Source organism: Geotrypetes seraphini, chromosome 2 (assembly GCF_902459505.1).
Source record: "Geotrypetes seraphini chromosome 2, aGeoSer1.1, whole genome shotgun sequence".
In the NCBI taxonomy this organism is placed as follows: domain Eukaryota; kingdom Metazoa; phylum Chordata; class Amphibia; order Gymnophiona; family Dermophiidae; genus Geotrypetes; species Geotrypetes seraphini.
The window spans coordinates 305,100,013-305,126,816 of NC_047085.1; the positions used below are offsets into that span (position 1 = coordinate 305,100,013).

The following is a 26,804-nucleotide window of genomic DNA, read 5'->3' on the forward strand; positions in this document are numbered from 1 at the left end:
CTCCCGGAAGAGATGGTGGAGACAGAGACTGTGTCTGAATTCAAGAGCCTGGGATAGGCACGTGGAATTTCTCGGAGAAAGAGATAATGGTTACTGCGGATGGGCAGACTAGATGGGCCATTTGGCCTTTATTTGCCATCATGTTTCTATGTTTTTATGAGTGTTAGATGTTGGAGGGAGAAGGGATCAATGCCAGGAGGGGTGATTAGGGTGTGCATAGAGAACAGGAGTAGCAATTATAGAAATCTGCTTCAATGCGTATGTATGGAACTGAAGTATGTTTCACCGTATAAAGTTTTCTAAAATTTCTTCCCCCCACTGGATTTAACATATTTATAAATGATCTGGAAATTGGAACGAGTAAGGTGATTACATTTGCAGAAGACACTAAATTGTGAGTGTGAGCCTGCCAGGACAGAGATGGAAAATGCTTGAGTACCTGAATGTAAACCACTTAGACTATAAGTGGTATATAAGTGCTATAAATAAATAGTTCAAAGTTGTTAAAACGTGTGCAATATAGATTTGGAATCCAGTCTATTTGTATTTATAAAGAAAGCACCATTTACTAAAGAGAGTTCATAATAAACTCTTTTTAAAATTCTTTCCAATCTAATGGATGTTGGAAAGAAATTACATAAAGGATTGAGATTACCTTCCTGCCTGTCTTGGGGCAAAATACCTCCAAACATTTACTGGAATGGCACCAAATCTGGCATGAGCGTTGGGAGCAGCGCAGGGCATTCATCACAGCTCTCTGTGCTAATAACCGCTATTGCGGTTTAGAAAAAGGGGGGGGGGCGGGGGGGAGGAATGTTAACTATTGTAACAAAGATGTCAACAATCAAGTTGTTTTTTTTTTTAATTCTTTATTTATATTTAACACAAAAACAATCAAGAAAAAACTTTCTTGTTCAGAATATTGAGAAAGACATTACAATATATAATAAATGGATATAAAATACAAATAAAATAGTTTTCTTAATCAATCTTTAGTCCATTATTTATAGATCCAAGAATGTTAATGAGTGAAAAAAGAGGAAAATGGAATCATCCAATTAAACAATAAGATAGCGATTTCCTGACTGTGGTTACAAGATTAACTACTAAATTAACTTAATGTTATTGGACCCCCTTCAAGGCGTTTCATGGTGAGAAAACCTGTTAACTGAGATGGTTCAAAGAATATGTATGTATTGGATCTATATTTTACAATACATTTACATGGATATCGTAAAAAGAAAACTCCCCCCACTGCTGCCTCCCCTGGTTTAAGAAGCAAAAACTGTCGTCTACGTTTTTAGGTTTCCTTTGTCACATCTGGGAACATCTGTATCTTATGACCAAGAAATTCTTTGTCTCTATTTTTGAAAAACAATTTCAGTAACCAATTTTTATCAGGTGTTAATACCACCGTAAGTAAAAGAGTAGCAGGTTTTACTATTTCTTTAAGAGAAGTTTCCAAAATTGTTGTTACATCCATTGGAGAATTCTGATTTTGTTCCAACCGAGAAGATTCTTCTTTTATTTTAGTCGGCAAATAAAACACTTGTAGGAAAGGAGGAAGCATATCTTCAGGAATATTTAATATTTCAATTAAATATTTTTTCAACATTTCTTTTGCGGATATCGTTGAAGTTTTAGGGAAATTCAAAATTCTAAGATTATTTAAACGCGAAGTATTTTCTAAACTTTCAACTTTCCTTCTTAAATTGGTATTATCTCTGATTAAAGTACCCTGTACCTGTTTTACTTCTAATAATTCCTTCTCAATTGTGTCCACTTTAGTTTTCAGTAGAGAAGTATCTTCTTTCACAACTTTAAATTCTTCCTTTTGTTCCAAAACTTTCTTTTCCAAATCTAATATTTGTGGAGATAAAGTCTGTCCCAAGCTTGCAACTAGGTCCCAAATTGAATCCAGGGTGACATTAGTAGGTCTTATTGAAGCAAATGTACCTGGTTGTATTGATTGAATTCCTCCAGTCTCAGGGCTTGTCTCTCCTTTGCCTTGTTCTTCTGACTGCTCCACCGCTGTTTCTGCCTCAAGATTAGGGACTTCCGGGGCCAAGCTCAAATTAGCCTCCCGGGGTAGAGAGTCCACCACTTCGGTTAGACTGTCGTCCCTCGGTGAGCTGGCTCTCTGGGGCTGTGGAGGCGGGGATCTTATGTCGGGGCTCAGCGTCGACTCAAGCCCAGGGAAGTTCGCTGCCGCCTCACTCGTTGCCGGAACTTCCAGCGGGCGAATCCCCGACAAAACTGGATCCTGTTGTAGGCGCCTCAGAAATTCATCTATGGTTACCATAGGAGGGGTATCTGAACGCCGCGAGGCTCCGACTGCGCTTCTACCCCTTCTCTTCGGCATTTTGCAGAAAGGTAAAGTAGGGAGCTATTCCGAAAGCGTCTCACCCACAATCATTCCATCGTGGCCATCTTGGATCCCGTCAACAATCAAGTTTAAAAGTACTACAAAGTGAATAAAGATGTAATGATAAGCTTATTCGTTACATGGATCTAAAACAAGTCTTGAAGCTGTTAAAATGTTTTTAGCAATAGCTTATAAAAAAAATTTAAAGGGCAATTCGACACATAGTTATGTGTGTGTAAACAAATGAGTACACAGGATAATGGCACTTGCACGCATAAGTAAACTATACTGTGCATAACTGCTTTAGCGTGTAACTGCCAGTGAGCATACTCATGGATAGAGCATGGACATATGTCCATAGCATGGAACAGTTAGGCACGCACATTTATGCCTGCTATTGACCTGGTGTAAATGATTGCACCTAACACTAGAGTGCGGGGAGCTGCAATGAATGGTCTGTGCTGCTCCCGACACTCAGAGAGTTCCTATGAGCATCGAGAGAAGCGCGGCTCCCTGTGCTAATAATCACTATTGCGGTTTAGTAAAATAGGTGGGGGGAGGGGGGAGGTAGGTGTGCCAATGCCAACATACACTAAGTCATGTAGCCACCAAACCTTGAATTTGGGGAGCTCTGAGCCCAAAGTCAAGCGGGGGGGGGGGGGGGGGATCCACAAAATTTTGCCCCATCACCTCAATCCTGATCTCTGTGTTCCCATGAGCCCCAAGTACCTGAGCTGTTTGGAATCCCCAAACTGGTGGTCCTCTACCCACAGACTTACAGTTGGAGATGTTTTCTGTGGGCTGTCATCTCACTGGGTCCCTTGCACATATTCAGTTTTGCAAAAACCAAGCATGCGCAGGAGGGTCCGGTGTATCGATGGTGGCCCTTGACTGCCAGGCCACCAGTGGAGGATCGTTTCTGCTGGCAAGGTTTGGGGCCCCTCCCACCAGCCATAGCAGCTGATGGTGTCTCAGTGTGTGGCATCAATAGGCCTAACTAGAGGTATCTGTTACAGAATTGTTCTCTTAATGTGATCTCAAAAACTCTCCTATCACACAAAAATATATTTGCCATCAGTACATTCAATTCTAGACACACTAGCAAAGCCACATAAGTGACATGCACTTTAATTCCGATAAAATTGTGCATACTCCTACATTTCAACATCCCCCCAAATGAATGGGTTGCATTCCCTCCTGTTGAAAAAAATAAGCTCCCAAGGCACCTCCATCTCTATTTCCCTTGGTGATCATAACCCTTCGTCTCCCTGGGACAATTCCTCCCTACTCTGAGTCCTCAGACCCCCCCCTCCCCACCGCCATATCAAAAGCTCTTTATCTTCAGACCTCAACCTCTTGTTTGTCCTTGAATAAATCTCCACACAGACACCACCATCATCACCACTGCCAGCTACCTGAAAGGAGTATTTAAATTTCTGGAGGGTCCCAGATTTTGACAGACTGAAGGGATGACAAACTGAAGGGACTGCAAAATCCAGTTGCCCACAGCAGTGTTCTTTGCTGAATGGTACCAGTAGATAAACTCCATCACTATCATGCGTTCAATTCTGGTTTCCTTATCCCAAGAAAGATATAGCGGCACTAGAAACAGGTTCAAAGAAGAGTGACCAAGATGATAAAGGGGATGGAACTCCTCTTGTATGAGGAAAGACTAAAAAGGTTAGGGCTCTTCAGCTTGGAAAAGAGAAGGCTGAGGGGAAATATGATTAAAGTCTACAAAATCCTGAGTGGAGTGTAACAGGTGCAAGCGGATTGATTTTTCACTCTGTCAAAAATTAGAAAGACTAGGGGACACTCGATGAAACTGCAGGGAAATACTTTTAAAACCAATAGGAGGAAATATTTTTTCACTCAGAAAATAGTTAAGCTTTGGAACGAGTTGCCAATGGTTGTGGTAAAAGCAGATAGCATAGCTGGTTTTAAGAAAGGTTTGGACAAGTTCCTGCAGGAAAAGTCCATAGTCTGTTATTAAGACATGGGGGAAGCCTCTGCTTGCCCTGGATCAGTAGCATTGAATGTTGCTACTCTTCTGGTTTTGGCTAGGTACTAGTGACCTAGATTGGCCACCATGAGAACGGGCTACTGGGCTTCATGGACCATTGGTCTGACTCAGTAAAGCTATTCTTATGTGGGTTTTGATCAGATGGGATACTATTGCCCCTCTTACAAGCCACCTGATGGTTCTAGTAAATTCAGACTCAGGCAGGCTAGGAGGGTTGGACCAAGTCTTATGGTAGGAGTATTGATCTGACTCTGAAGAATCAGATTAGTCCTAAGACCTGGATAGGAGATTGCTGAGAGCATAAAAGTGGTTTCCAGCAGCTTGATGGCTAATGAATCATGTTATAGAAACCCAGCTTTGGAGATCTATAAGACATGGAGGGCAATTAAAAAAATGTTTTCAACCAGTAAAACCCACATGAAAGCCGGCAATGCAAAATTTACTGCCATTTACACATAAAGAAGTATACTCAAGAGAGTGATTCAGGGATACTTTTACATATATATAAAGTAGGTTGTCCCAGGGATGGAGCAGAGAAGGATGGGGTATTATAAAGATAAGTTTTCTATCTGTGAATTTTCAATGGAATTTTACAACTGGATGCCTCCGTTTAGGTTAACATACGATAAGCACTGTCATACTGGATCACACCAACATAGAAACATGATGGCAGATAAAGGCCAAATGACCCATCCAGTCTACCTAGTATCCTGTTTCCAATAGTGGCCAGTTCAGGTCACAAGTACCTGGCAAGATATCAAAAGAATAAAGCAGATTTTATGTTGCCTATTCCAGAAATAAGTAATGGATTTTCCCAAGTCCATCTTAATGATGGTGCACAGACTTTTCTTTTAGGGACTTTGTCCAACATTTTTTTTTTTTTAAACTCTGTTAAGTTAACTGCTTTACACCACATTCACCTGCAACAAATTCCAGAGTTTAGCAACATGTTGAGTGAATAAATATTTTCTCTGATTTGTTTTAAATGTATTATTTAGTAGCTTCATAGCATGTCCCTTAGTCCTTGTAATTTTGGAAAGATTAAACAAATGATTCACATATACTGTACCCATTTTGCTCCACTCAGTATTTTATAACTCTCTTTCATATCTCTCTAAGAACACTCAGTAGGAACCTATACTATAATGGCACCTGGAGGCCCAGGTTCAATTGTATGAATACTAGTGTGACATAATATTGGTGCACCTCATTTAAAAGCCCAAAGTTGCACCACCCACAGACCTGGTGTAAGTGCAAACTCATAAATGGGGCAGGGACAAGCATAACATACAGTAATCTGTAAGTGGAGGCGTGGCCTAGTGGCCTGTCGCAGCACTCTTAAGTTGTGAGTTCAATTCCCACTGCAGCTCCTTGTGACTTTTGGCAAGTCATTTAACACTTCATTGCTCTAGACACAAAATAAATTACTGTCTAAAATATGTAAAGCAGTATATCAATTCTCATCTCCTTTAACATATATTGACAAATACAGGCATATTCTGTATGCTTTCCCTATCACACACCCTTCCTTCTATTGCTACTCCCTTATCACTTCTGGGTTGGCTCTTTGTGATTCAGTTTGTTTGTTGTAAATCTTACTGCGGAACCTAGTTACTGAAACATATCACTTTATAAATAGTTTAATGGTCAGCGCTGGAGAGGACTGTTGGTGCTGTAGACTGTGTTGCTGCTGTCTTTGCACTTTATTCTCCAAGGCTGCTCTTCTTTGCCTCTGCTGCTGGGATATTGCTGAAGCTCCGCCACTGTGATGTCATGGTGAGGCATGACTTTAAAAGTAGGAGGTCAACACCAGAGAAGACTGTTGGTGCTGTAGACTGTGTTGCTGCTGTCTTTGCACTTTATTCTCCAAGGCTGCTCTTCTTTGCCTCTGCTGCTGGGATATTGCTGAAGCTCCGCCACTGTGATGTCATGGTGAGGCATGACTTTAAAAGTAGGAGGTCAACACCAGAGAAGACTGTTGGTGCTGTAGACTGTGTTGCTGCTGTCTTTGCACTTTATTCTCCAAGGCTGCTCTTCTTTGCCTCTGCTGCTGGGATATTGCTGAAGCTCCGCCCACTGTTATGTCATGGTGAGGCATGACTTTAAAAGTAGGAGGTCAGCACCAGAGAAGACTGTTGGTGCTGTAGACTGTGTTGCTGCTGTCTTTGCACTTTATTCTCCAAGGCTGCTCTTCTTTGCCTCTGCCGCTGGGATATTGCTGAAGCTCTGCCCACTGTGATGTCATGGTGAGGCATGACTTTAAAAGTAGGAGGTCAGCACCAGAGAAGACTGTTGGTGCTGTAGACTGTGTTGCTGCTGTCTTTGCACTTTATTCTCCAAGGCTGATCTTCTTTGCCTCTGGCGCTCGCCTCCTCTGGGACATTTCTGAAGCTCCACCCACTGTGATGTCATGGTGAGGCACGAGTTTAAAAGCAGGAGGTTAGCACTGGAGGCATTTTGGGTGCTGGAGACAAGGCGCCGCCTTTGTTGCACCGATGGAGCGCTCCTTTGTGCACTCCTTCGTGCGGACTTTGGCTGACTGAGGTACATAGGTATATTCTTGTGGTCATCATGGGTTTCATACCTGTTTGTATTGGGAGGAGAAGGTATGGTGTTGTACAGAGTACAAAGAAATATCTGAGCCCAACTTATGCTAACCTAAAATTGATAGATACTATTGATTTTAGTGAAATGACCATTGGTACTTCTAATATGCTTGTTCAGTGAGGAACAAAATTGAAATTTTTGAAGATCTGTTGACCTGCCGTAAACCTGGTGTGTTATGTATTACAGAATCCTGGCTTTTAGATTCTGAGTAGGTGTTGTTGAACCAATTTTGGGTTGCTGACTATGTTGCCTTTTCTAAACTCAGGATTGGGAAGAGGGGTGGTGAGCTATTAATTTTCTCTAGTGGCCTCTAAAAATTTTCTGTTACTGAGGCTAGAGTACATGGAAATCTAGTTTCATCTTTGCATGCTGATATTCTATTATGTTACAGCCCACCTAGTGTTTTGGGTAATGACATATCTTTACTGACTGAAATGTTGATAGAGAACAAGGTAGACCCCACCTGCATGGTGTTGTTGAGGGATTTCAACTTACAAGTCGATTGTAGTGCCTCTGATTTATCGATAGTGTCATTTCTTCATACGCTGGAAGGATTGGGTTGGTATCAAATTGTTACTTCTCAGACGCACAGGGCAGGCCATATTTTGGACCTGTGTTTTGTTAGCCTAGAGGTAAGCCGATGGCCTGATTTTGTGGAAAGTATGTACACAGTTCTATGGTCTGACCACTATATGCTACCATTTTGTATTCCTGCTGTGAGGGAAGAGCCGAAACGGAAAGAGGTTTCCTCTTTTCTAGTTAGAGAATGGTTAATTTGGTTCAATTGAAGTCTAAGTGGCTTCCATATCTGTATTCCATTGTACAACTTGAAATTGATAAAGTGATTGATTGTTAGTATGATTCTTTGTCGTTAGAGGAGCGCGGTTCACACCTTAAACAGGTTGCACCCATGGTTCTCTGATGCAATCAGGCCATTGAAGCAGGAGTTGCACAGACTGGAGCATAAATGGCACAAGAAATTTGATAATGAGTCATTTATGGCATATCATGAGTCTCTTAAGGCATATAAGAATGTGACGTTAGATCTTTCATCGGCGTTTGACACAATTGACCACAACCTTCTTATAGACAGACTGCAGTCTATTGGCATTACGGATCAGGTTCTTCTTTAGTTTAAATTTTACTTTGAAAATCACTCTTCAATTGTGTCCTTCAACAATACAACCTCCGAAAGTTTCTTGGCAACATTTGGTATTCCACAAGGGTCCATTCTTTCACCACTTTTGTTTAATATTTTTCTTGCACCCCTGATGACTCTCTGCCAATCCATTGGCTTTACTGTATTTGCTTACGCAGATGATATTCAGCTTTTATATCCGCTTGATCCCAACAACTCTCTTGAAACAATAGCAATTGATAAGAAACTTGAACAGATTCACCAGTGGCTTGACACTAACAGATTAGCTCTAAATATTAATAAATCAAATGTCATGTTTTTTCCCTGGAAAGATAGTTCTAAACTCATTTTTCCAATCTCTATTAAGGGTACCACTTTACAGTTGATATGTAGCATTAAGATCTTAGGGGTTATCTTTGATGATAAATTAACCTATCATGATCACATTAGTAACATTGTTAAATCAACTTTTTACAGACTTCGTCAAATCCGTTCAGTTTCAAAATTTCTATGTCCAAAGTCTCTTAACATATTAATTCATTCTTTAGTTATTCCCAAAATTGATTATTGTAATGCCCTATTCAAGGGAATAGCCCAAAATGAAATCAGACATCTACAGATCATCCAAAATGCTTCAATTAAACTTATAATGAAAGCTAAGAAATTTGATCACGTGACTCCTCTTCTTAAGAAAGCGCACTGGCTCCCAGTCGCGCACCATATAATGTATAAATTAAGTCTGCTTACTTTCAAATCTTTGCTATACAAAACGCCAACTTTCATTTATAAATTATTGATTCCCTATATCTCAACTAGACTACTGAGGTCCAATGACCAACATTTATTAGTTATTCCCTCACTTAAAATTATTAACACATGCCGACATTTCATCTTTTCTGTTATAGCCCCTCAAACATGGAATTCCCTCCCTATTTATTATTTAATGGAAGAACACAATTTGAATAAATTTAAGAGCAAATTAAAAAGCTTTCTTTTTAAGGATGCATTTGATAATTAGAAGGCTTGACTAGAAGTTTCATTCCAATTCCATAATTTCTCTGAGGTTCATTGATCTCTCCCTTCCTATTGTTTTTTTTTACAATTGTCTTCTCTCCTTATCAACAATTTGTATTTCTTTTCCCATCCTTTCCTCTTGTTTTAATAGTAACATAGTAACATAGTAGATGACATAACATAAACATAACATAAGCAATGCCTCTGCTGGGTCAGACCAGAGGTCCATCGTGCCCAGCAGTCCGCACACGCGGTGGCCCAACAGGTCCAGGACCTGTGCAGTAATCCTCTATCTATACCCTTCTATCCCCTTTTCCAGCAGGAAATTGTCCAATCCTTTCTTAAACCCCTGTACTGTACTCTGCCCTATTACGCCCTCTGGAAGCGCATTCCAGGTGTCCACCACTCGTTGGGTAAAGAAGAACTTCCTAGCATTCGTTTTAAATCTGTCCCCTTTCAACTTTTCCAAGTGTCCTCTTGTTCTTTTATTTTTCGAAAGTTTGAAGAATCTGTCCTTCTCTACTCTCTCTATGCCCTTCATGATCTTATAAGTCTCTATCATATCCCCTCTAAGTCTCCTCTTCTCCAGGGAAAAGAGACCCAGTTTCTCCAATCTCTCAGCGTATGAGAGGTTTTCCATCCCTTTTATCAAGCGTGTCGCTCTCCTCTGAACCCTCTCGAGTAACGCCATATCCTTCCTAAGGTACGGAGACCAATATTGGACGCAGTATTCCAGATGCGGGCGCACCATCGCCCGATACAATGGCAGGATAACTTCTTTTGTCCTTGTTGTAATACCCTTCTTGATTATGCCTAGCATTCTATTTGCTTTCTTAGCGGCTGTTGCGCACTGTGCCGTCGGCTTCATTGTCATGTCCACCATTACCCCCAAGTCCCTTTCTTGGTTACTCTCATTCAATAATATCCCTCCCATCGTATAGTTGTACCTCGGGTTTCTGTTTCCAACATGCAATACTTTACATTTCTCAACGTTGAACTTCATTTGCCATCTCGCCGCCCATTCCCCCAATTTGTTCAAGTCCCTTTGCAATTCTTCACATTCCTCTTTAGTCCCAGCTCCACTAAATAGTTTTGTATCGTCCGCAAATTTTATTATCTCACACTTCGTGCCTGTTTCTAGATCATTTATGAATATATTAAATAGCAGCGGCCCGAGCACTGAGCCCTGCGGAACACCACTCGTGACCCTCATCCAGTCCGAGTAGTGGCCTTTCACCCCTACCCTCTGTTTTCTACCCTCCAACCAGTTTCTGATCCATCTATGTACGTCTCCGTCCACTCCATGGTTCTTCAGTTTCCGGAGTAGACGTTCGTGAGGCACCTTGTCAAAGGCTTTTTGGAAATCAAGGTATATGATGTCTATGGGGTCTCCTCTGTCCATCCGTTTGTTAATTCCTTCGAAGAAGTGCAATAAATTCGTTAGGCACGATCTCCCCCTGCAGAAACCATGTTGGGTTGTTTTCAAAAGTTCGTTTCTTTCCAGATGTTCATCGATGTGTTCTTTAATCAGTGCTTCCGCCAGTTTCCCGAATGGTCCATCCAGTCTGCCCAACCTGATTCAATTTAAATTTTTTTATTTTTTCTTCTTAGCTATTTCTGGGCAAGAATCCAAAGCTTTACCCGGTACTGTGCTTGGGTTCCAACTGCCAAAATCTCTGTTAAGACTTACTCCAGCCCATCTACACCCTCCTAGCCATTGAAGTCCTCCCCTGCCCATCCTCTACCAAACGGCCATACACAGACACAGACCATGCAAGTCTGCCCAGTAACTGGCCTAGTTCAATATTTAATATTATTTTCTGATTCTAAATCTTCTGTGTTCATCCCACGCTTCTTTGAACTCAGTCACAGTTTTACTCTCCACCACCTCTCTCGGGAGCGCATTCCAGGCATCACCACCCTCTCCGTAAAGTAGAATTTCCTAACATTGCCCCTGAATCTACCACCCCTCAACCTCAAATTATGTCCTCTGGTTTTATCATTTTCCTTTCTCTGGAAAAGATTTTGTTCTACGTTAATACCCTTCAAGTATTTGAACGTCTGAATCATATCTCTCCTGTCTCTCCTTTCCTCTAGGGCAGGGGTGTCGAACTCAATCAGAGAAGGGGCCAAAATCTAAAATCCAGCCTAAATCGCGGGCCGAATGGTTTACTGAACAGTCATAAACTGACAATGTTAACCAGAAATGTGAATTTAAAATGAGTGGAACAATCTTTTCCTTAACAGTGCTGTTAACCAACTCACATGCTATCAAGCAAAACAGTAATATTGGTATCAAGCAAAACAGTAATATTGGAATGTACCTAAAATGCTCATTGTTTTGTTTTCTGGCTAGATGTCTGACACCGTTTTCCCCGTATCAATGAGTCAATGTTCGGTTTTACTTCTTGGGCTGTAGCAACCCGCAAAACAGCATGGAGGTTGTCATCGGTAATGTGTGATCTGTGCTTGCTTTTGTTCAGATTCATTATTGAAAACATCTGTTCACAAAGATAGGTGCTCCCGAACATGGATAGAATACGGGCAGCATAAAGTCGGAGCTCTGGCATTGAGTCAGGGGGCAGTAGAGGGTAGAAGTCCTCAATTTCAACATCCTGAAACCTTGATTTCAGGCCACTGTCAGACTGAAGCTCGATTATCTCCATCTGAAGGTGATGGGGCACATTGTTGACATCAACTGTAAAAGATGTCAAAAGCCTGAGTGCTGTGTTCTAAAGTCAGAGAAGCGCCGCTCAAATTCACTTAGTAAACGGCTAACTTTGGTAGTCAGCCGACTGCAAGGAAAAGTACTAGAAATAGTGGTTGAGATACTCAAACAAACGGGAAAGTGGGCCAGATTGTCCTGTTCCAGTTGGGACTTCTATAGTTGAAGTTTACGCTGGAATGCTGTGATCATGTCAGACATCTTCGTGATGACTTGTTTGCGTCTCTGCAGCTTCAGATTCAGTTGGGCGAGATGCTCACATATGTCACACATCATAGCAAAATCACATAGCCAGGCGGGATCCGACAGTTCAGGCAAGGGCTTTCCTTTACTTTCCATGAAAAGAGCAATTTGTTCTCTGAGCTCAAAAAATCTTTTGAGGACTGCGCTCTTGCTCAGCCATCTTATTTCTGTGTGGTATGGCACGTCTCCATGCTCTGCATCCACCTCCTGTAAAAACTGCTGGAACTGGCGATGATTCAGGCCACGTGCCCTTATAAAGTTAATAGTTTTAATGACTGTGGTCATTATGTCATTCATGTCCAGAACTTTTCCACACATAGCCTCTTGGTGGATAATGCAATGATAAGTAATCAAGGGTGTGTGGCAGTGACTTTTTTGCATTCTTTCCTTCATTAGTCCAACCAAGCCTTTCTTTTCTCCACACATTGAAGGTGCGCCATCGGTAGTTAGCCCCACCAACTTTTCCCAGGGTAATTTAAAATTATTTATAGATTTCTCCACAGCCTCAAATATATCTCTACCAGTCGTCGTCCCATGCATGGCAGCTACATCCAAAAGTTCCTCAGTGACAGAGAGGTCGGTCTTCGTAGCACGTATAAAGATGGACAGCTGCGCTGTATCAGTGTTGTCTGTGCTTTCATCGATAGCAAGTGAAAAAGCGAGATAACTGCATGCCTGTTCGGCCAGCTGTGATGATAGATTTCCTGAGAGTTCTTGAACTCTGTCTGCAATGGTGTTTCTTGACAAACTGACAGTTTGAAAACTCTGTATCTGGTTTTTTTTACATAGTTCCCCCCCCCCCCCCCCGACGTCCGATTCACCCCAAGCAGGACCGCTCGCACGCACCTGCACCCCCACCCCGAAGGACCGCCGACTCCCCGACTCCCAACACGATCGGGGCAAGAGGGAGCTCAAGCCCTCTTGCCCCCCCGACTCCCCGACACGATCGGGGCAAAAAGGAGCCCAAGCCCTCTTGCCCCGCTGATTCCCCAACTCCCCGACAATATCGGGCCAGGAGGGAGTCCAAGTCCTCCTGGCCCTGGCGACCCCCCCCGCTAGTTGTTTGGGCCAGGAGGGAGCCCAAACCCTCCTGACCACAGCGACCCCCTACCCCACCCCACACTACATTACGGGCAGGAGGGATCCCAGGCCCTCCTGCCCTCGACGCAAACCCCCCTCCCCCCATCGACCGCCCCCCCCAAGAACCTCCGACCCCCCTGGCCGATCCACACGACACCCCCACCCCCCTTCCCCGTACCTTTCTGTAGTTGGCCGGACAGACCGGAGCCAAACCCGCCTGTCCGGCAGGCAGCCAACGACGGAATGAGGCCGGATTGGCCCATCTGTCTCAAAGCTCCGCCTACTGGTGGGACCTAAGGCTCCCGGGTCTATTCTGATTGGCCCAGGCGCCTTAGGCCCCACCAGTAGGCAGAGCTTTGAGACGGATGGGCCAATCCGGCCTCATTCCGTCGTTGACTGCCTGCCGGACAGGCGGGTTTGGCTCCCGTCTGTCCGGCCAACTACAGAAAGGTACGGGGAAGGGGGGTGGGGGTGTCGTGGGGGTCGGCCAGGGGGGTCGCGGGTCGGCTGGGGGGGCGGTCGGAGGTTCTTGGGGGGGCGGTCGATTGGGGGAGATAGATAGCAAGGACGGCCGGCGAGATCACAAGCCTCCTATGTCACCGCGCGTCATTGTCATGGAACGCAGCGGCATGCAGTGATGACAGCGCGGTGCGGGCCACATTGCAAGGCCTGGAGGGCCGGATTTGGCCCGCGGGCCTTGTGTTTGACACATGTGCTCTAGGGTATACATATTCAGGGCTTCCAGTCTCTCCTCATACGTCTTCTGGCGCAAGCCTCCTATCATTTTCGTCGCCCTCCTCTGGACCGCCTCAAGTCTTCTTACGTCTTTCGCCAGATATGGTCTCCAAAACTGAACACAATACTCCAAGTGGGGCCTCACCAATGACCTGTACAGGGGCATCAACACCTTCTTCCTTCTACTGACTATGCCTCTCTTTATACAGCCCAGCATCCTTCTGGCAGCAGCCACTGCCTTGTCACACTGTTTTTTCATCTTTAGGTCTTCGGACACTATAACCCCAAGGTCCCTCTCCCCGTCCGTGCATATCAGCTTCTCTCCTCCCAGCATAAGTTTGTAAAATTAGTCTCCAATATGTTTCATAAGGTTTAGTTCTTTGTTTTATTGCCCCCTAAATTTTGTAATTTTACTGATGTGTTCATCGCTTAGAATTTTGAATAAGCGATCAATCAAATTTATATTCAAATATATTTTATTGAGCTCAACAAAAGCATCAAACATAATATACAGCAAGAATACATAAGCTCAACATTTTAAGAAACAAAACCCATCCCTACATAAAACCCCACCTCAACACAACCCATCCCAAAGTAAGAAAACCCCCCCAGGGTCCTCCTTCCAAGCACATCTCAATCAAAAAAAACATACATGAATTAGGCAAGCTAGGTATAACAAAAAACAAAATATAAAGATTCTTCACAACTTCTTCATAACTTCAAGATTCAACTGTTCAGCAAGCGGCTCCGTGCCAGCGGGGTCATTGTTGTCCAAAAGGGTTCCCAGGTTTTTTGAAAAACTCTGCCTTGAAGAGAAGCAAAGTCCAATATATCTCTCCGTTCCCACATCAATAAGGTAATCATCCGACATCGCCAAAGAGAGTAGTCGGGAGCAGTATCTTCAAGCCAGTTCAGCAAAATACATTTCAGGACCACCAAGACAGTCCATTTTAGAAAAGCTGTTGCTCCCCGCACACGAGGAAATAGTGAGGAACAGTTCCAAACAATAACAAAGGAGAACGACGAATGTTAATTTTCCAAATACGCTCCACAAAAACAAAAATAGCATTCCAAAAGGTTTGAACAGCAGGACAAGTCCAAAACATGTGACCCAAGCCCGCTTCTGGAGCTTGGCATCTGAGACAGGCAGCAGTTTCACGAAAATGAGATAAATACGCCCTCTTAGGAGAGATGTACAATCGGAAAATCAATTTATAATGTTGTTCCCAAAAGGTGGTGTATTTTCGAAAGGCTGGCAATTTATGAACAGCCTGCAAAAGCACATCCTCCGGCAAAGACACTGCAAGATCACGTGCCCAAGCCTCCCTTAAAGTAGAGTGATCAAACAAGGGGAACTCATGCTTCAAATGGCGATGATGAAATGTGAGAGGAACTGGTAGTTGAGAATTAATGGTAAAAGCCGTAGCAAGTAACTCATAACATGAGGCTTTCAAAGAGCTGGAGGGTAAGGAAGAAACATAATGATGAATTTGCATATAAGCAAAATAATCTGTGGAGGGGATACCAAACTCCTCTTGTAACTGTGCAAAAGGCTTAATTTTGCCATCATCGACCAAATGAAACACATAATGAATTCCCCTTGTTTCTCACCGAGCAAAGCTCGGCCCATCTATTCCAGGTAAAAAGGAGCTATTAAAGCGAATAGGCAGAAAGGAAGATACAGAAGCAGAAAGAGCATGAAATTTACAGACCCAGCGCCAAACTTTCCGCAAGGGACGGTGAAGCACTTTCGCAGAGAGAGATTCAGATTTAAGAGAGGAAAGAGAATGAAGTTAGGCACTAAAATGAATGGAGCGAAAACAAATAAGTTCCAAAGAAGTATTAGTGAACACTGAGGTGCCCCTAAAAAAATCATTAATATGGCGCATACCACAACCAACAGTCAAATAACGAAGGTTCAATAAACCCAAACCACCCCTGTACAACGGAGCCGCGGCCCTCTTATAAGGCAAACGAGGCCGCTTCCCAGACCAAAGAAATCTCTGAACCAAACGTACCAGACGTCTCTCATCTCGAGAAGACAAATAAAGAGGAAGGACCTGAAAAACATATAACCAACAAGGGACAATAAGCATATTGTAAAGATGCACTCGACCTAAGAGCGAAAAAGGAAGAGATCCCCATAGCTGTAATTTATTCTGAAGAGCCTGAAATAACGGTTCCACATTCAAGCGAAATAGCTGAGATAAGTCTTGAGGAATAAAGACCCCCAAGTATTTCAAAGTTGAATCCGCCCAACGAAGAGGAAAAACACCCCTCCATCTAGAACGCAGCTCAGGTGGAAAAGGTAAGGCCAAGGACTTATCCAGATTAAGAGACAGACCAGAATAAAAGCCAAATTCTGAAATGAGATCCAATGCAGTCGGTAAAGAATCTTCAGGCCTAGTTAGAATCAGAAACATGTCATCCGCATATGCCAATGTCTTCAACTCAATCCCTTCAACACAAAGACCACTCACTTCCGCAAAGCCCCGAAGAGTACAAAGCAAAGGTTCTAAAGAAAGAAGAAACAACAATGGGGAAAGAGGACAATCTTGTCGGGTGCCACAGAGAATAGGAAAAGAATCTGTGCGGGTCCCATTGACAAGAAGAGAAGCCCGCGGGTTAGAGTAGAGAGAACGTATAGCATCTAAATAAAAAAAACCCAATCCAACATATTCTAGAGTACAAAATAAGAAGGACCAATAGACACTATCGAATGCCTTAGAGGCATCAAGGCTAACAAACAAAGCCGGAAGCTGATGAGAGTGACAGTAAGCAAGGGCAAAAAGAATTTTCCGAACATTACGAACAGATTGACGACCCCGAACAAACCCAACTTGATCCTCATGAATAAGTGCAGGAAGATGTGGAGCAAGACGATCAGCCAACATACGGGCAAAAAGCTTGAGATCCACGTTGATCAATGAGATGGGACGATAAGATCCCGGGGAATCAGCCTCCTTGCTAGGCTTCAACAATAAAGTGATAAGAGCTTCATTGGCATAACGGGGAAAGGAACCCTGAACAATAGCCGCGCTAAAGTATGCCAGCATAGGGCCACAAAGATGAGGAGAGAGAAGTCGATAAAAGTCACCTGAAAACCCATCCGGACCCGGAGCTCTATCAGAGTGAAGAGCTTTAATAGCAGATTCCAATTCAGTCGCCCTAAAAGGACAATTAAGAGAAGAAGCTACATCTTCCGTCAGATGAGGAAGACCAGAAGACTGAAGATAGTCCGTCAACAAGTCTAGGGAAACTTCATCAGGAGCCGCATATAATCGGCTAAAAAAGTCAAAGAGCACTCCAGAAATATCAGCCGTATTGGTCACCCTCCCCCCCACTCGGGGTCCGAAGAGACAGGATCGGCTTTCTATTAGCCTCAATTTTAACCAAGCGAGCCATAAGTCGCCCAGGTCTATTGCCAAAACGTTGAAAGCGATGTTTATGAAAAGCTAGCCACCGTTGTGAATGAGAATGAAGTAATGAATTTAAAGCCTCCTGGGTAGACAAATAACATTCTTGAGTTTCCCGCGAAGGATGCAAATGAAAAGACCGCTTAGCCATTCTTAGAGCCCGCTCTAGATTAATTATTCCTTTATGAATACGCTTGTTACGAGCACTCAAAAAAGAAATTATATGTCCCCGAATCACCGTCTTACCCGCCTCCCAAAACAAAATAGGATCATCCAAATGAGGAGCATTGTTAGTAGAATAGTCCGCCCATTGGTCCTGCAAAAATGTATGAAATTCCTTATCTTTAGCTAGATAAGCGGGAAATCGCCAAAACAGAGACCGAAAATATTCAGAATCCAGAGAAATATCAACCCAAATCGGAGTATGATCTGAAATATTCAGAGGGCCTATCTCAGCAGATTGAACAAAGGGAAACAACGTCGAGGACAAAAAAATATGATCTATTCGGGACCAAGTCCCATGAGCCCGAGAAAGATGCGTATAATCACGAACTTCAGGATGTAAAAGACGCCAAGGGTCTACCACAGAAAGAGAATCACAAAAATCAGAAAGAAGACGACCCTTAGCCCCAAAAGAAACAACAGAAGTACCAGATTTATCCAAGTCTGGACGTTGTACTAAATTAAAGTCTCCCAAAATAAGAAGCGGGTCCCCAGAAAAACGAGAACAAAGCTGAAACAAACGTTGCAGAAAAGCAGATTCCCCCGAGTTGGGGCCATAAACCACCAGCAAGAGATAAGAGTGAGCACCCAAAGTGAGGCGCAAAAGCAAAGATCTCCCATCAGAAGCCTTATCCAAAACCTGCACCCCAAGAGGCGAAGATTTCCGTACCAACACTGCAACCCCACCATGACGGCCCTGAGAGGAAGCATAATAAACCTCCCCCACCCATGAGCGAGCCAATTTAAGATGTTCCGCATCAGTCAGACGGGATTCCTGTAAACAAGCAATATCCGAGCGATAACGCTGTAAAGCAGCCAAAATTTTAATCGGCGAAGCAATGCCCCCAACATTCCAAGAAGTAAGTCGAAAAGGAGTACTCAGGTCAGAAAATCAGAATAGAAGCAGCTTAGAATAAAACAATATAAAAGAATATAAATTGCCCCAGAGGCCCAGCCACCCCCCAGAGCAATAAGCCCCCACCAACAGCAATGCCTATTATTAAAGAAAATATGAACAAAACAAATACAAAGAAACATAACATTCCAACGGAAGGAGGACCCCCACCCCCATCAACCCAACCTTCCCCATCCCAATCCTCACCCCCTCCCAACCCACCCAACCCATACCAACCCACCAACTCTCCATACCCATCCAAACCAAACCCCCCAGTAACCCAACCACTAACTCACACCCCAACCCACAAAAGTGGAGTGGAGAGGAAGTCACGCAGTGATGAAAACAGGGCCCCTGCCCCTCCCCACCCTACCCACCCCAAACATACCAAACACAACCCCAACAGCTCCCTTACAAAACCATATACTTCCACACTCTCACACAACATTCAACAAATACTCAGCCCTCAAAGAGCCAGAAGGCCAATAAAACCAAAGGACAGCATGACAAATGGTCCCAAAGAATATTAGAGCCCTCTAGAAACCCAAGAGAGAAAGTAGCCCAAAGGCTCATAGTCTGCCATCTCTAGTGACCAACCATACACAAAAGCCACTCGCACAAAACTCTACACTAGCACCCTCATCCAAGAAACCCTCATACTCCCAACAAAACCCATCCATACCACCAATACAACAAACATACCACAAACATTCCGAAAACAACACTCACACAAGCAAATAACCAAGGAAGGCACCAAAAGTCCAAAGGCACTATATCCCAAAGCCCAAAAACAGCAGTGAAAAGACCTCAATCAAGGAAACATGCTGCCACCTCTAGGTCCTAGGCAATCTTAGGGAGAAATAAACAAGTCCCATAAAAGATGAACAAGAGTAGTAAACAGAGAAATATAACAGTAACAAGGTCCACAGCAGCGCCATAGTGTGTATTGGTCACAGACACACTGGAAATTATAGGACCATAACACATAAGACCAAAAAGAGTGAAATTAACAAAGCACCAGCTGAAAAGCACAAATAGCTACCACAAGAAGCTTGCCAACATCAAGGGGCCGAGGAAGATCCAGCCACCCCAGGCAAAGCATCCAAATAAGACTGGGCTTCTTCCACCGATGCATAGCTCCTCCAGCCAGTTGTAGTCCAAACTCTTAGCAGGGCAGGATAAAGTAGTTGAAATCGTTGCTTGCGTTCAAAAAGTCCTGAGCACACCCTAGAGAAGCGGCGTCGGCGCTCCTGGAGCGCAGGAGAGTAGTCCTGAAAAAGACGAATCGGGGTTCCCTCATAAGTCACAGTGTTACGTTTTTGGCGATAAATCCACATAAGTTCAGTCTTATGAGCCGAATTATGTACTTTGAAGATAATTACTCGGGCGCGGGTATGATCCTCAGCACGACGCCCCAGGCGATGAGCTCGATCTAATTGTAATGGCCCCATACCCGCAGGGAGAGGCAGTTCAGCCCTGAGCCAAGTTTCCAATGTAAGAAGTAGACGGGAATCAGAGACTGTCTCTGGCAATCCAATCAGACGTAAATTATCACGTCTCGAACGATTTTCAAAATCTTCAAGCTTGTCCGCCTGCCGTTGAACTTGTGCTCTCAGATCCACCAATTCCGCCGCGGAAGTCGAGCTGGTATCTTCTACATGGGCCACTCTAGTCTCTAATTCGCCAGTTCTACGGGTCGTCTCAGAAAGCAGAGATTCAAGAGATGTTAGCTGACCCGATAGCTGATCAAAACGGCCATCTAAAGCCCGCACTACCGACGCCGATAGAGCCGCAATGTGAGCCTCCGACAAAGGAAGCTCAGAACCCGATCCCAATGCCGATGCCATCTTAGGGTCAGATCGCAACGCTTTCCCCTCTCGGTCCTTCGCGCTGCGAGTCGTCTTACCACTCATAACTGGGCTACTGGGTAGAAGAAAATGATCCATACACACCAAGGAGCCACAGGGATCAAAATAAATTGAAAAAGCTGGGTAGGCAAGATGCGGAGGGACTCAGGGCCCCGGAGCACAACCTAGGCATGTCCTGCTCAGCTCAGCACATCACGTGACCCTCAATTTTTGCTGAGTTTTGTAATTTGCCATTACCAGTGATAGAAGTTTCCCCAGGAGTTGCTTTGGGTTAAGTTTGCTACAGTTACAGATGGGGATGTGAGATATGTTATCCAGCAGTGATTTTTTAATGTATGCTATTTTGTAATCCGCATAGAATTGTTGAATATGCGGAAGATTTTTGCATTTGGTATTCTCCCCTATGGGACTCTCAGAGCAGCATCCGGGCAGGCATACTTGTCAGTCACAGGTGATTGGATTTCATCATCACTGATGTTATTTCAACTTTTATGCCTTAAATGAATACATACTCCTGTCCAGCGGTCTTTGTGCCGTTGCAACTACTTCTGTGCGTTTCTTGTTCTCTGATCCGGTAAGGAAACCAAGAGATATTTTGTATGCAATTTTTTTGTGTGTTTTTGAGTTTTGGATGTGCTTGAAAACAATGTGTTCCTTATTTCCAGCATTGATCTCTTCCTCTTGAAGTAGGTAGAATGAAACACAATCTGTGTTGAGGAAATTCACATGATGCTGCATTATAAAACTGATGAGGATTATTTTTGGTATTTATTTTTTGAATTTTGATTTTATGGATGGTTTGTGGGTTTTTTTGGTTTGATTTGTTTTTGTACAAAACTGATGATTTGAATGGGACTGGGAACATTTGGATTCTGACCGCTGGTCAATGGATTGATTCACGGTTCTACATAACCTCTCCATGAAGTCAATAAGGACCATCTACGATAAGTGATTTTTATTGAATATTATTTTGAATGCTTGTTTTGAGCTATTTGATCTAGGAGGTAGGGAGGGCATTGTGCTATGATGAAAAGAGGTAACACCATTTATCTTGGCTTGCCAACGGCATCACATGTTTTTTCACTAAGCACAATTATAATTATGTAGTGTACTGTATAATTTGAATTCTCTTTATTTGAATTTTGGGATATGGGAATATTTCTTTTTAAATAAATAAATGTATGGTGACACCTATCCCCTTTTCTACGAAATTGTGCTAGCGGTTGTTAGTGCAGAGAACTGTGCTGAATGGCCCACGCTGCTCCTGATGCTCATAGGAACTCAATGAGCATTCGAAGCAGCGCGGCTCTCTGCACTAAAAAACGCTAGCGCGGTTTCGATAGCTGCCTAGTGGAGTAGCATCATGGCAATGCCTGTTGCCTTGGGAAAGTGACATCCTGTGATTAAGCTGTAAAAATCCATTCTTTGGAATCTGTTGGCAATGACATCTAATGGTGAGATATATCTAATCTAATCTTCAATTTCTGGGTTGCTCTATGCCTAGTTAGGTTCAAGGAAACTTACAATAAATTTGGTGCAAGTAGAATTAGGAGTAGAGTCAATAGAACATTAAATATACAAATTACTTTTAGGAGAGAATGAAGAGGGGAGAGGCCCATAACATTGATTTTAGCAATTCAGATTATAAGTACGATGTCCAGTCCAACAGAGTATATGTTTTCAAAAAGGAGAGGGTTTTTTCAGAATCTGTAGTAGTTAGGTTCGGTCTTGATAACCAGTGGTAGGTTGTTCCATGACTTGATGCCAAGATAAGTGAAAAGTAAATTAAATATGCATTTATAGATAGCTCCTTTAGGAGAAGGAAGAATTAGTAAAAATGATTACAGTTTTCTGAATGATGCTGCCCAGGAGTTGATGAAAAGTTTTATGAGAAGTTTGTCACATAAAGAATCTGAAACATTATGCATGATAATTTGAAGGTAATACATGCATTAATGGGTAGCCAGTGTAGGCTTTTATAATAAAATGAAATGGAGTCACATTTTTTTCAGATTGAATATTAATCTGATTACTGTATTTGGTATCATCTGCAGTTTGTGCATGAGGGTGGAGTTTATGCCTGTGTAGTAAGAGTTGCAGTAGTCTAATTGGGACAGCACAAGCATTTGTGTTAATATGACAAAGCGATGAGCTTGAAAATAGGTCTGATTAGCCATAGACTTCTCATAATATAGAAGGTTTTTTTTTTCCCATAGGTGGGAGACCTGAGGCTCATAAAATAAGGTGGAATCAAGTATGACTCCTAGTACCTTTGAAATTTTGTCAATATCCAGAATAACCTCTGAGGTTAGGGTGACAGTTGCAGGGATTGTGTAAGAGGTATTATAAAACCATAGGATTTTGATTTTCCTTGTGTTTAGTTTGAGTTTGTTAATAGTAGCCCATGAGTGTATTTTGTCTGTGCCATTTGATATTCTGTGGCTTGCATCATTAGAGTTGCATTCGATGGAGATCAGAAAAAGGATGTTGTCTGCGTATGACAGCAAACATTCATTGTCACTGAATTTAGTATGGCACAGTAAGCTCATGAAGAGGTTGTATATTATTGGCGAGAGGAGAGATCCTTGCGGGATGCTGTAGAATGCTTGCCAGCTTTTGGAGACTATCTCATCTTTGTAGACAAGGTATTGTGTATTTTGTAGTCTTTGTATCAGTTTTGGATGGTCCTCATGTTAGAGAGAGGTAGAAGGAAAGACTTGGGAAATCAATCTTGATTTTAGGTTGGTTTTTTTTTAATATCGTAGGAACTGCTCAAGAACTGCGCAAAGAAGCTCGCATTTAGCTTGCACCTTAGTCAATGTGCCGAGTAGTAATACACCAAACAGCAATGCACCGCTAGGCACATCATCTTAAATGGCATGGTTTGTCAAGAGCATCTGGGGTGGAACGACTCTTCCACAAAGGCCCCGGTGGCCCGACTTTCTCTGTTTCCTAATGCTTATCGTCTCCAGTAGGTAGCTCCTGATGGCAGTGGATCTGCCTATTTTCAAATCCAACGCTCAGAGGAATTTCCCTATGGCATCGTGCTTAATTTTATTACTCCAAATCAACAGAATGTTTAGATGTTGTGCCAGTCAAACAATCTGACCTTTTGCTACTCCTGGGACAACACAGATACAAGATAAACACAGACATTCACATAACACACAGTTTGGAAAATTACACGGCCTGATCTGCATGCTTTCTCCACTTGTTAAATTTATCCATAATAGTCTAAACTCGTCTGCACTGCAAGTAATCTCATCATCCAAATTGTATTTCCCCTTTATAGCCTTGGAATTCTATCAAGCTACAGTAGTGGGAATAGCTATTTTAGCATTATTTTGTGAAACGATGAAACAAAAGAAATTATCTATAATTTGTTTCCAGCATTCAGACAAGATAGGCTATGATGCACAAGGTGCAGCAGTTATGACCACCTACCATTTTATAGCTGGTATGATTGTTTTTATGAAGCCTATAACATTCTTAACTGTGCTGCTGTGTTGATTATAGCTCTCGTTTCGGCAGAACAATGCAAAGTCATTTCAGATCTGAGAGTAAACAGTGTGATGATAGCGTGTGAGAAGAAATCAAATAGAAGAACTCTGTTTGTACCCCCCAAAAAGGAGGAGAAAGTGACTGGTGCTGGGCAGACAGGAAGACACAGAAAAGAATGAAGGGCAAACATTAAATAATGTAGCAAGACAAAGGCATGAGTGATAATTTTTTTTTTTCTCCCTAGAAATAGAATGGGAAAAAAAGGTCAGACCCACACTGTAAAAGAGACAGAGAAAAAGATAGGTGCAGAAAATGGGAAGCAAGCAGCGAGAAGGGGGGGGGGGGGAGGCAAAGGGAAACGATGCCAGTCAATTAGCTAAATATCACAAATTATTCATATTTTTAACCTGGCTTGGTAGGACAGAATTGTAAAGATATCACATCAAGCAAATTCTATGGTATTTAATATTTAAGCAGACCTCTTTAGCTGCTGTTTATGCTAAGGTTTACATTAAAGAATTTAAAGAATTCAAGACAAACAGAAGAATCCAGGTTTCCTTTTGTGAACATTTGAGTTCTTACAATAGAAACATCTGGTTAGGTTAATGAAGAATTAATAGATTTGTCTTATTGAAGTCAGGGTAAATTGCACAACAGAAGGAAATGTCAGGTGGGGAGGCGTGGAAAGTGCAGTAACGCAGAGACCTTGCCAGCCCAATCCAAAGAACTGCTAACACCTGCAAAATTGCCAATATGATTTTCCATGCTTACTGGCAAGAGATGATATAGTAAATGAGATAGATATGCTTCCTTTTTGTTGGAAGTATAAATATTATTATTATTTAAATTTAACTCATCCCTTTTTAGTAGCAGCTCAAAGTGAATCGGGTATTTCATTGCCCCCAGAGGGATCATAATATTATTTTGACCTTGAAATGACTTACCCAAGGTCACAAGGACCATCAGCAGAATTTGGACCCTGGCATGCATCCGGCAGTTCTATCCATTAGCCTACTTCTCCACTCCAACATGCTGAAATTATTTCCAGCACCTGTCATCATAGCAGTTCTTTTCATACATTTCTTAGATTAAAATGTATGCAAAGGACACCACATGGAAATAATACCAGAAAGGAAGGAAATATATGGAAAGAAGATGAATCTGAGCAATACTATTCCCCCCCACTTTCACAAAACCGCACAGAATGCTCTACACTGCTCCCGACGCTCTACTATAAGCACTGGCCCTCACTGAAAACTGCTATTGCGGTTTTATAAAAGGGGTGGGGGTTGTATGAAGAGAAGGGAAACAAACACATAATGGTTATCGTGTCCTGGTATAGTGGTTCCCAAACCTGGTCCTTGAGGAATCCTAGCCAGTCAGGTTTTCAGGATATTCACAATGAATATTCATGAAAGGCATTTCCATGCAGAGGAGGCAGTGTATGCAATCTCTCTCATGGATATTCATTGTGGATATCCTGAAAATCTGACTGTTAGGGGTGCCTCCAAGACCAGGTATAGGAATCACTGTCCTAGTAGATAAATACAAATGGCTTATGAAAAGCTTGATGGTAATGGACAGCGAAGTCATAAAACTGAGGAAGAGTGCTACACATTAAAGGGTTGCTTTCTCTTTGCTTTCTGTTAAGCCTTACAAAAGGTCACAGCAGAGAGTTCTTACTCCATCATTTGATCCGACACAATTTTCCAGGTGTCCGGTTCAGGTTCAGTTTATTTGATATACCACAAAATTTTCAAGGAGAAATCTAAGCGGCTTACAAGATAAATAAAAAGCTATAGGGGGACTGGAAACAGGAGAAGCAGAGAGCAGAGGAAGGAGAGAGGCAGCTAGCAGAGGAAGAAAGCAGGTGAAGGAGAGAGGCAGAAGAGGGGGAATAAGCACAGAGAGAATCAGAGGACAGAGAGAGAGCTAGGGGAGGTGGTGAGAGTTAGCTTCACCCACCCCAACGTCATCCACCGGCCTCTGACTCAAAAGGGGAGGAGCCAACAGTACTCAGCCGTTCGGCATGCGTCGACGGCGTGCGTTAAAGGCACTCACCTTATTGAGAGCGCCTTTGCGAAGGGCCTTGAGAAGGGATGAGCCACCGCTAAAGTAGAAGCAGAAGGAGACCACAGCAGGCGCAAAGTACACACAACCAGACAGGCAAAAAGGACACATTACCAGGCAGGCACAGGGGACACAGCATGTGCAGAGGACAGCCAGCAGATGCAGAAGACATCCACAGCAGACTGGCAAGCAGACAGCAATGGAAGCAGAAGACAGAAGCAGGATGCTGAGCTACCCATTTTTTTGCACCGTCTGCCATATGTGTGACTACCTCCCTTCTGGGAGGCAGTCTTACGTATGCGCTCGATGCGGAGAACTGGAGAACCTGAAGAAACAAGTCAGATTTCTGGAGGGCAGAATACTGGAACTGGAAGCACTTCAAGCAATGGAGGAGGAAAATGGAGACACAGAGATGTAGAGAACTCTAAGCAGTGGAGGAGGAAGATAGAGATGCAGAGAACATCGAGACAGAGAACATCATTGAGGAAGAAGAGAGCTGGAGAAGATTATAGAGGAGGCATACAGGGAGTCCATGGAAAATCACCAGCAACAGTGGAACTGCCGAGATACACCTACAGAGAGTGTGGACCACCCAACGGACAACCACCACGAAGGAATGGGAGACACATTAGTGAGAACGAAGGACACAGACCTACGGCTGGAGAGATGGACTTACACCAGGGACACAGACCTGTGGCTGGAGAATCAAGAGAAGATAGAGAGGACAGCAATCGTTGTGGGGGACTCCATCATCAGACAAGTAGAGAGCCACATAGTGGGAGGAAGACTGGATCAGCTGGTGACCTACCTACCAGGAGCCAAGGTAGAAGACATAGTGAGCCACATCGACAGGATCATTGTCAGTGTGGAAGAAGAAGATACGGTGGTGGTGATCCATGTGG

At 43.1% G+C, this 26,804-nt stretch overlaps 1 protein-coding gene across 1 annotated transcript in view; it reads right to left on the bottom strand.

Annotated features, from left to right (window-relative positions):
• Positions 1-2,376: 2,376 nt before the first annotated feature.
• Positions 2,377-26,804, bottom strand: part of LOC117354881 (translational activator of cytochrome c oxidase 1-like) — a 120,063-nt gene continuing 95,635 nt past the window's right edge. Inside the window, exon 4 of the mRNA XM_033932841.1 lies at positions 2,377-2,463. Within this exon, the coding sequence (XP_033788732.1) occupies positions 2,455-2,463 (9 nt within the window). The 3' untranslated portion in view covers positions 2,377-2,454. The remainder of the gene's footprint in view (positions 2,464-26,804) is intronic.